Here is an 11,956-nt window from a genome sequence, read left to right as displayed (position 1 = left end):
TAATTTTGCTACTGTTATGAATCTGGTGACCCCGTGAAAGGGTCGTTTGACCCCCAAGGTGGTCATGACACACAGGCTGAGAACCAATGCCATAGCGCCTCCAAATGAGGTCATCAAGCTGTGACCTAATCGACAGGCTAAATTGCACCCCTCCACTCTTAAATCTCAAATTGACAACAGATTATATAACTACCACAAGCATTTATTTTACAGTCACGGTGGTCAAAACAATGTGTTATTGGTATAATGACAGATACTCAGACGAATGGAAAGGAACAGATAATCCAGGGGGAAAAAAACCCATCAGCATACAGACAACTGATCTTCTATAAGGGCCCCTAAAATATCCAATGGGAAGCAGATGCCCTTTTCAACAAATAGTGCTGGAAAAAATGGATATCTACCCGCAGTAAAATGAGGCAAGACCCTCAATGCACAAGAATAAAGTCAAGGTGAATCACAGAGTTCGAAATAAAACCCAAACTATTAGTGCCATCAACTTGAAAATTGGGACACCCCGAAGAACTCTGGCGCAGAGAATGCACAGGCTATTGGATATAGGAAAGGGCACAAACACAGAGGAGGCACGAATTGACAAGTGGGATATACTGAAGATAACACACCTGTGCATATCAAAAGACTTTGCCAAGAACATAGTAAGAGAGTCCACAGACTGGGAAAACATCTTTAGCAATGACACATCAGACAAAGGGTTTATTACTAAGATATACAATATTCTGCTAGTCTACAACAAGAGAAAAACCAAGAGCCCTCTGAGGGAGTGGACAAAAGACCTGAACATAAGTTTCACAAGGGCAGAAATCTGAATTGCCAATAAACATATGAGAAAATGTTCTTGATCATTAGCTATAAGGGAAATGCAAATTAAAACAACTATGAGATACCACCTAACACCCTCAATTCAAAAAAGTCAGAAAGCAAATCTAGCACTTGCTGGAGAAGGTGTTGTGAGATAGGTTCTCTCATCCACTGCTGGTGGTCCTGTATATATGTGCAGCCACTATGGAAATCAATCCGGTGATACCTAAAGAAATGGAAATCCAGCTACCATATGACCCAGCAATCCCCCTACTGGGAATATGCCCAGAGGAAGTAAGAAACAGACCAAGACCAGACATCTGCACTCTAATGTTCATCGTGGTGCTGTTCACAATCATAAAGACCTGGAAACAATCTAAATTTCCATCAATTGACAAATGGATTAAAAAACATACATACATACAATGGAATATTATGCAGCCCTGAAAAGCAGCAAGGGACACATGAAGCATATTGCCTCATGGGATGAGTTAGAGGAAATTATGCTAAGTGAGGTTAGCCAAGCAAAAAGGAACAAGTACAACATGAGTTCACTGATGTAAGCTCACAAAGTACAATGGACATAGAGCATAAGCTACTTAATGCATAAATCCCTGGTTGAGGTCCAGGCACTTTGGCAGGGGTCTGGCCCCATTCGGGGATGCATATGGCAGTCAACTAAAAGGGAGGGGGGAAAGAGCAGGGAAGAATAAAAAGAAAAAAAAAACAAAAGAAAACATAACAAAATAACAACAGTAATCTGGAAGAGGGCACTAATACACCCATGGGGAGGGTATTGTTTATGTATCCAAAGGAAAGGGAGAGAGGATCCACACCCATGCCAGAACACCAAGTCTTGAGGGCAATACACTGGCATGGAGCAGCAAACTAATAGGATGAAGGGACCAGGCCCAAGCTAAGCTATGTTGACCCCTCCCCAGAAAAAGGCAATACAGGGACAGGACTGAAGATAAAGCCTGGGGAGAGAGGCAGTTCAGTCCAGACCACCTGGATACAGCATCCCTGCTCAGAGCAGTCAATGCACAGACAGGACCATAGAGCCATCCCCACCACGAGTTATGACATTCCCTCATTGACCCATAGCAATACAGGGCACAGCACTGGAGACACTGTGTGGAAAGTGTGCCTGGTCTGCCCCATGCACAGCAAGGTGAAATGCAAAGGGAGGGCAACAGGGCAGCAAGGGGAGCAAAGTAACCAAGTCCCTGAGGAATCCTAAAAACAGACTTCTGACTCGGGGGACAGGGCTTGGCACCTCATCAGACTTTTGGAAAACATATGAAAGCCTCTGCATACAGACCTGGAACTATCTATAGGTTTTTTCCTTTTTGTGTTTTGTTTTTGTTTGTTTGTTTTTGTTTTTCTTTTGCCTTATGTCTATCTATAAAAGAGAGTCAGGAAGAACAATCCTGAGTAGAAACAACAGGACCGGTGGTCCTGTGGGACATGGGAGAGGAGAGGGTGGGGAAGGGGAGTGGGGAGCCAACAAGCTCAGGGAAAAGGGAACAAGAGATCTTAAATTTGATGGCGAGGAAGGTGTATAATGCCTGGTGGGGTTTATTAAAGTGCAAAGTATCCAAGAGGAATTCCTGAGTGCCGAATGGAGGGTGAGGATTATAGTGGGACAGGAGGAAGGTGAAAGGAAACAGAGGAAAGAAATAGAAGGCAAAGGCTATTCTAGAGGTTTAGCTATAGGTATTATATATGTAAATATACTAATTATAATGACAGTGATAGAGGCCAATGTATAGATATTCATATGTTAAATATTAAGATAGCAGATACACTTTGGACCTCTAATAAAGGCCTCCCTTAGCACAAGAACAATTTGTTCTGATAACCTGGCACTCTTTGATACTCACCTTCCCAAAACAATCACTGAAGACAAAGTGAGTGCATAAGCAAATGTGGTGAAGAGAGCGGATGATGCCCGGTTATCAAAATATATAGTGTCTGGAGTTTTAAAAGCTTGGAGTTAAACAATCAGCCATACAGAAGGGAAGCAAATAACCCTACATGGAAGAAATGCACCAGCCTGTGTGATCATGAGGTATCAATGGGATCAGGTATCAGGTAACAAAAGATCCAAAACAAACAAGTATATTGATGTGAAAGAGGGATTTGGAGTGGAGACCCAAAGTCCATTTGTAGACAATTGGATATCTCCCCACAGAAGGGTTATAAGGAAGAGATGATTCAACCAAGGTGTAGTATAACCCTGACGAAACACAGATCATTCCTCTAGTTCCTGAATGCTTCCTCCCCACCCCACCCCTGCCACTATCATGACCCAGTACTATATTGCAAATCTGACTGGACTGGAAAACACACATTGGTACAGATAAGAGCTCTTGACACATGGAATTCAGGGCAGATGAACCCCTCAGGAACAGTAGTGGAAGTAGCAATATCATGAGGGGAGGGGATGATTGGGAGAGGGAAGGGGGAGAAAGGGGGAACCCATCACAAGGTTGGATATATAGACCAATCCCTCCCCTCATGAAGAGGATGAATAACAAAAATGTGGGTGAAGGGGGACAACACAGTGTAATAAATGAAATAATAACAATATGTAATTGTTCAAGGATTCAAGAGGTGGGATAGTGGGTGAGGGAGGGGAAAGGAGAGGAGCTTATGTCAAGGGCTCAAGTAGAAAATGTTTTGGAAATGATGATGGCAACATATGTACAAATATGCTTGATATGATTGATGTATGGCATGTTATAAGAACCCCCAATAAAATGATTAAAAATAATTTTTTTCATTATTTGCCTTAATGGTAGGTGAATAACCTTGAATAATAGTTGGATTGGTCTCTTCCAAATAGATATTATCCTATCAGAGAGAGCATTGTACTTCAAGATAGATGTTGAAATGGGTTTTTTGTTTTGTTTGTTTTTTATGGTGATGAACAAGACACCATTGAATTTGTCAACATAGGCCTAGTAAAGCATGCGACCGTTTAACTCAATGTGGCCAAGCCTATTCCTTTCAGGTCACTAAAGCCTAGGATACAGAGCCCTGGAGGAGCTGTCGAGTAAGCTGTTAGGCCACTGGAGTACTTCTCACTGCAAAGGTGACAGTTCATAGCCCCCAGTTTCTTTTTTTTTTTTTAACCCCCCAGTTTCTCCACCAGAGAAAGATGAGGTTGTCTGCTCCTGTAGATATTATAGCTTCAGAAACCCTCCATTGGGTCACTATGAGTTGGGATTGACTTGGTAACAGTGAATTAATGCCTACTATCGATCTTCATGCATTCCTTTTCCTTTATGATGATTTACACTTTTACTAGGTTCATCCATCCCGCAGTCCACAATTCAATTTTTAATGCATGTTCTCAGCTTTCCCTGCCATTTTGACTCATGCTCCAGCAGCAAATGAAGGTCCCCAAAGCTTTACTCTACCATTGAGATAGACTCTACTTTGAGGAGGTAGCTTTTCCCCCGACTTATTTTGAGTGCTTTCCAACCTAAGGGACTCGTCTTCCAACACTGTATCTGGCAATGTTCCACTCCCATTCACACGTTTTTCAGTGGCTAACCCCTCAGAAGTGGCTAATCTATTCCTTCTTCCTCGTTTGTTCTTAGTCTGGAGGCTCTGTTGAAATCTGTTGAACTTGGGTGACCCCACTGGCATTTCAAGTACTGTGGCATAGCTTCCAAGATCACCACAACATACAGGCTCCCACAGTTTGATGAACTGACAGACAAGTGGTGGGCTATGAGTATAACCCAATGAAAGTCACAAATGAATAAGCCTTAGCGATAATGTTTCTTAGTCACACTATCTGGCATTACATACTGCACTTTTATCTGTATTGCTGGCACTTTGAATATTTGTATTATGTTGCTAGTTGTCTTGGAGTTGGCCCCTACTCATAGCAACTTTACGCATTATTGAGTGAAATGAGAACACCAATTAATTGTGTCTGAAACCGCTGTGATACAAAGGGTCTTCAATGGCTGATTTTCAGATACAGACTTCCAGACCTCTCTTCTTATTGCATCTTACTCTGTAAGTTTTCCTGAAACCTGTCAGCAGAATAACAAACAAAAACATCCGGTGACAGAAGTTTTTGTGTGTGATGTGTGCTGAGTGGTTATCAAAACCTGGTTTCCTTACTGAATTTCAGAATTCTACCTCTGAATCACCTATGACCCTTATTTCTATTATAGTATTTACTTGAACTCATTAGGGAACACAATACATATTCATTTTCCTCTTCACATTTTTAGTACTGCATTAATTTGTTCCAAGTTTTATTGACTGAATAGTTGCCCAAATGAATATAATAATTCTAAGCATTTTACTATATTGCAACTACTAAGAAGATAGGAACAGATCAATTAGGTGTTTTAGTAAATAAAATAGTCTACCTTTCAGAGATGACCAGAAATTCACACTCACCTGTTTAACTTATAGAAAAGTATAAAATAAATCTAATCAGAAACTAAATAAAATATATAATACTTTATATTAGAAAGTCTAATTATATATGATTAAAATGAAGCTAAATGATGTTTATGTTGTTTAGGATCTACAGATAACATAGAAATTATGTTGGATGTTTCTGAGTTCTTTAGACCAAGGAAAGCAGACATTTAAATAACCTTTTTTCTTTCCTGTTAAGCAACAGATAAAGCAAATAATTGGGAGGCTAGTAGCTGTCTAAGGGGATTAAACAATTGCTTAGCTGAACCTAAAATGTATAACATAAAGACATTAAGATTTTGAGAAAACTTTTTGCCATAATTAACTTCCCATGATATACTTGTTCTCCCTCCCTCCCCTCCAAGTCTCTGGATGTAGTAAGACCAGAATTCATGACTGTTTGTTCATTTTAGACACACTAGAGCACTTCAAAAGAAAAGTGTGTAAATCAATGCTCAAAGATCAGGTGCCTCGTCATATTTACCTACAGACCCTGTCATTTAGCCAGAGTTTTAGAGTTAATGTTACCAGAGAGCTGAAAGAAATGCTGGGTCTAGTTTTCAACCTCATCCAATGTGGGTTTCATAACCTAATAGTAATTATTTCATAAAGCAACTTAATTATAAAGGATAGACAATAAGTTTTCTAATCATTCCTGAAATAAAATCAAAATAGAATTTTTTAAAACTACATTAAGTCTTAAAGATTCAAAGTAATTTTTCAGCTTCATCTGATATACTAGTGTGTTATGTAAATAAGTCCATGATTTATATTAATAGGGGAGCTATTTCACACTACATATGTTATGGTAGAAGAAAGCATTTATATATATGGGGCCAAATAAAAATCTGAACTGTCTCAATAAAACTTTAAATTAGAAAATATGTAACAAAGCATTAATGATACCTTGAATTAAATGTGATCTCATAACTTAATGCATAAATGCTAACTTTTAGGATGAAAAATTCATTAAACACTTTGGATGCTTAGGTCATATTTCTAAAAAAACCTTAAATATAATTCAAGTTGTGATTAATGCAGAAGCTCATATTTAAATATTCTGACACAGTTTGGCAGAATTAAAAGGCTATATTTTTAGACAAAAATTTTCATTAGACATGATCATCAGATCATAATTTTAGAGTGATTTATTTTTGTTTTATGTTAGCATCTGTTCATGTCCTAATACTGATATCCAATGGACATACCAAAAAAGAAGAATCTAATTTTTTTCTGTGATAATTTAGAAAAATAAAATACACCTATTTATTACATTAAAATCTTTTATTTCTATTATTAAGCAAGTTTTCAAAAAGCATGTGCTGTCCACAATTTCATTGTATTTAGAAGGCTTCATAGTAATTATACCATATAATTTCTCTAAGATATCCATCATCATTAACTATTATGAATAAGATATTCTTTAAAAGAAACTATGCTTTATGAAACCATTCTTGCATCTGATAATTTTTTATGTAAGTGCTAAATGTTAATGATACAGTGATGGGAAAAGAGTAAGTGTGTATACACACCCTTTAAAAAATGTTAAATCTATGAATACCATCACCCATTTTTACATTATATGACTGAGATCACTGTAAATTTGATTATGAGAGAAATAGGCTAAAATGTAACACCTTATCATTTGATGTCCCCATCTTGACTCATTTTAAATTTGTTTCAATTTTTATTATTTTTTGCTTTCTTTAGACTCAGATTTTCCTGTGTTGTTTTGCCATCGGTGTTATTTTGTTCTTTTGTTTGGTTGTTTTTTTGGTTGTTGTTTGTTTGCTTCTTGGTTTTGTTTTGTATGATTCTCTGCATATGAAATCCAGGAGAGTTAAATCTATAGAGATTGTAAGTAGATTGCTAATTACCTAGGGGCAAGTCAGGAGAGGTTGGGGGTGGGAAAAATGACAGCTAACAATGAGTATGAGAAAGAAGAAAATGTTCTGAAATTGATTGCGGTGATGATTGTACAACTATGATTCATATGATTAAACTATTCAATTGTATGATATGTGAGTTATAGGCTAGTAAATCTCTTTAGAAAATAAAAAAAAGCATCCTATAGTTACTTTTGTGGTGCTGGCAAATAATATGGATGGTACCATGGACTGCCAAAAGAACCAACAAGTCTGTCTTGGAAGAAACGCAGTTAGAATGCTCCTTAGATTCAAGGATGGCGAGACACACTTGAAACATGTGGTCAGGAGAGACACGTCCGTGGAGAAGGATATCATGCTTAGTACAGTGGAAGGGCAGAAAGAGAGAGGAAGGCTCTTGGCAAGATGGATCGACACCTTAGCTGCAACCATGGACTCAGGCCTAAGAACACTCGTGAGAATGGTGCAGACCAGGCCATGTTTGCTCTGTTGGACACGGGGCAGCTATGAACAGACGTGGTGGCACCTAAGAACAGCAATATATCCTGTGTCAACCATCTCCTTATGTACCTTCCTCTTTTGCGCTGCCCTTCAACTTTTTCAAACACGATGTTCTTAACAGCAACAGATGTACCGCATATACTTGTATATAAGCTGAGTTTTCAGCTCATTTTTAATGCGGTTTTTGTGGTAAAATTAAGTGCCTCGGCTGATATTTGGGTTGGCTTATACTCTAGTATATATGGTACTCTGAATTTATTACAGTAGATATATGTAATATATTTAACTTCCTAAGAAACATGACAAATGATTATACACTAGAGGTAAGTGTGAGTAATTTTAAAAAATCATTTTATTGGGGGCTCATACAACTCTTATCACAATCCATACTTACATCAATTGTGTAAGGCACATTTGTACATCCACTGCCCTCATCATTCTTCAAAAATTTGCTCTTCACTTAAGCCCCCGGTATCAGCTCCTCATTTGATCCCCTTCCTCCCCACACCCCCCTCCCTCATGAACCCTTGATCATTTATAAATTATTATTATTTTGTCATGTCTTACACTGTCTGGTGTCCCTTAAATGAATGTCTTTTCATAGTAATTATACCATATAATTTCTCTAAGATATCCAGTGGTAAAGGATTTTGGTAGGACAATAGGAAAGATTATGAGAGGATAATATCATGTAGAAAATGTGTAAGTTAATTTCAAAGATTTATAGGTAATTCACAACAATTATGTGTATCATAAAAATATAGAATTCATGCAAAATTAATAGAAAAATGCTAGCCACAAATATTCACAGATGATCACACACCCACAAAAAGGCACCATTAAATTTCTCACCTGTCTAATACCCAACCGGTAGGCAACAATTCGATCCACCGCATCAGGATTCATTTGTGTCCACTGTAGACTATAGGAATAAACCCGGTGTCTGTTCTGCCACACGGGGTTGTAGGTATCATAATAGAATTCTGGAGCATAGGCTTTTCCTAAAAGCAAAAAGAGTGCTTACATTTTAATGATGGCATATTATAATTTAAAAATATTTGTTGAATATTTTTACCCTTTACCATCTTCTACTGCAAGTTCCATGCATAATTCTTCTAATTGGAAAGGCAGTTAATGCACAACCCATTTGCTAATATGAGCTATTAAATCTAATTCAATTTTCAGATATCTTAAGATGAATTCTTCATTGATATGATGTACCATATGAGAGGAAGAGAGGAATAAAACATGACCCCATGGCTATTTGCCTTAAGCAACTGGAAAACTGGTATTTGTATCAAATGAGTTGGGAAGTGATGGGGTGATCAAATTTGGGGGAACACAATCCATCAGGAAGTTACTTTGGAACAATTTGAGTGGTTTTATATAGAGATATCAAGTATGCAATCATATATATTAGCCGGGGATACAACAGAACCCAAGGCTAGAGGAGAAATTTTGCTAGACATTGCGATAGAAGTCACATTTAAATATGAAATTGAAGAAATTAGCAAAAGACTGCAACAAATAAAGAAGAGGACTGAGGTCTGACCACTCAGGCAATCCAAAATTAAGAGATGTGAGCGAAGGTGTCACCCCACTGAAGTCTGTGATGAAGTTAATAGGAGGAACATTTTAAAAAGTGGCAACCTAGAATCCAAAATAAGTCTATAAAAAAAATTGGTGATCAACTCTTTAAAAAAAACACAACAAAGTGAATATTCATGTTTATATTATTCTCAACTTAAAGACTACTTGAAAACTTTAATCAATGAAAAGGGTACTTTTGATTGTATTTTTAGGACACAAGAAATGTATCTTAAATATATGAACCATTTGGTTTTTTTTAAACTGCTAAGTCAAAAACATACAGATCATTGGAATTATACTTCCACCTTATTGTTATTCTTAGTATAACTTTCATACTACCCACAAGACATTTATTTCTTAATTCACAAATATGTAATGAAAGTCTCTTAAATATCAGTGTTCTGAACAATGGTAATTTAATGAGAAGGTATGAGTTCATGATCTGATGTCCTCAAATAAAATTGCATACGTTTTCTTAGACCTTTCAAATAGCTTTGCAATTCTTACTGAAAGATAAGTTGAAATGTTGAATATTTATCATCTCAAATTCAACATATTTTCAATTTTTTTCTTCTAGTTTGAAAATTAGACTAAATATTCAAAGTCTTCCTCTGTTTTTCCTTGTAGGCAGAAACTTCTCCTAGCTAGTTCTGAATATGTCTTCATCATCAGTCACCTATCCTCCAGATTTTGTAAAAGAACTGCTTCAAAACAATTAGAAATGTACAAGCACAATATTATAGGATGAATTTCAAACACTAAAAATGGAAGCAATTGTGGTCGAGAGGCTCACAAGGAAAATAAAGTTAGATGAACCATTTTCCCCTTAGTATTTTCATTGAGGTGAATATAATCAACTCCTTTAAAACGTATTGCTCAGCTCACAGGTGTGCAAGTCCCTGTTGCAGGTATTTCATGTATGTGGAATCCCATGATGCTGTGTTTGGCTTCTTTCACTAACAATGTTCTCCAGACTTCCATAATGTAGCACACAGCAGTGCTTCATTATTTTTATAGCTGAATAATATTTTTGAATTTAATTTTTGACAATTTTACTAGTGAAATTACACACAGTGAAATGAATATCTGAATTTGTCAAAGTGTCCTATATCATTATTTTGTAACATTTATGGAAAGTTCTATTATACTGAATTTGTGTGAATCAAAAAATAAAAAGGATTCTACATAGAAAAGAGGTTTCTAGAAAAGAGGCACCACATTCATTATCTTTTTTAAAAAAATAGTATGGGATTTTCATTCATTGTGAATAATACACAATCTAATATTCACAATACTAAAGGACAACATTCAACTGAGAGGAAATGATATACAGAATTAATAACTCAATAACCAAAAGATTCTTTCCAAGTTATACACAAGACTAAATTCCCAAAATGTAATTGGGAAGAGGAACTGCATAGCTGAGATGAAGAAATAGAGTTTTGTTATAAATAAACTTCCAAAATCTATGAAGAAAGCCACGTGCCACTGGCGAAGCACACGTCTGGAGTGCTCTAATGTCAGATCAGTATCTAGAGTGAGTTGCACAGGTGCGTCGAGTGCTGTCACGGTTTGTTTTTGTTTCACCCTGCCTAGAAATTCAAGGGATATGAGATTCCATTCTGAGAAGTAATTTTTGCAGAAAATGAAAGATTAGAAGGTGTGTTCGAAGGGACACAGGAGAGAAAAGTCACAACCAGTGGCTATTTCCGCTGAAAAAGAAAAGCAGTATCTTTCAAAAGCGTGGCAAATAGTTTTTTAACAGAGACGGAAAATTAGGCCAAATGTTAACAGATCTATGAATTAATTCAAATACTTCTGAACGTCTACTAAAATGTTATGCATTTCAATTTCCATGTATTCTCTGAGGATATTATGTGGCTTGCTTGTAAGAGACCATGGCCTTTCCTTCGCTGAGACAGTTACTCAACATCCGAATGGCCATCTACCGTGCTTGACACGGCTGTGGCCCCCAAGACAGACGCCTATCATGGAGTCTTTCAGGGGTAAATGTGTTGAATCTGGCCTACGCTCAAATTGGATTTTATACCTTAACAAATATTGTACTATAGCTAGAGAAAGTTGCACATCTAAATTATTTCTTGACCTTTAAACATTATTCCCCTTGACATACTTCTGTAAAGAATAATGATTTTCCAAATTTAGTAATGCATTAATATCAAGTCATAACCCCTAAGGCAAGGTGCAAGAATGCAGATTTTTTATAAGTATACCATTCTGGTGCAAAGAAGTGAACACCATACATCATGACGCTAATTTTTCTCCCCTGAACTTGCTTCCATAGTGTACAATGCCCCCAAGAGTCTAGCGTCTCAAGAACAAGGACGCACAGGGAAGGAGGATAACTGATGTGACAATGGGGAGGGTGCAATCAACGGAATGAAACAAATGTGTACCAATTGTGGAATGGCATCATCAGCTAATTCACAATAAAATATATATTTAAAAATAATTCTGTATCAGGTATGTTTTTATTTTTCCTCCTAGAAATCGTTTCTCCTCTGAAACTGGTAGCAGCCTTCCTGATGCAATCACCGGGATCCCTGGAGCAAAGCTGAGGGCGATGGGGGATCTGTGTCCAGGGCAATGGGGAATCTGTGTCCAGGGAGATTGGGGGGATCTGTGTCCAGGGAGATGGGGGATCTGTGTCCAGGGAGATGGGGGATCTGTGTCCAGGGAGGAATGAG

General features: G+C 37.3%; 1 protein-coding gene and 1 pseudogene across 1 annotated transcript in view; both read right to left on the bottom strand.

Moving 5' to 3' along the window:
* LOC105979977 overlaps window positions 1-4,142 on the bottom strand; it is a 6,286-nt pseudogene extending 2,144 nt beyond the window's left edge.
* MDGA2 (MAM domain containing glycosylphosphatidylinositol anchor 2) overlaps window positions 1-11,956 on the bottom strand; it is a 1,014,104-nt gene that overhangs the window by 100,575 nt on the left and 901,573 nt on the right. The window contains exon 10 of the mRNA XM_004698562.3: window positions 8,511-8,659. Coding sequence (XP_004698619.1) covers window positions 8,511-8,659 — 149 coding nt within the window. The remainder of the gene's footprint in view (window positions 1-8,510; window positions 8,660-11,956) is intronic.

The sequence above is a fragment of the Echinops telfairi genome, unplaced genomic scaffold (assembly GCF_000313985.2).
Source record: "Echinops telfairi isolate 266 unplaced genomic scaffold, ASM31398v2 ScPeMD7_18;HRSCAF=68, whole genome shotgun sequence".
Classification (NCBI taxonomy): Eukaryota; Metazoa; Chordata; class Mammalia; order Afrosoricida; family Tenrecidae; genus Echinops; species Echinops telfairi.
This window is presented reverse-complemented; position numbering and strand designations above follow the sequence as displayed.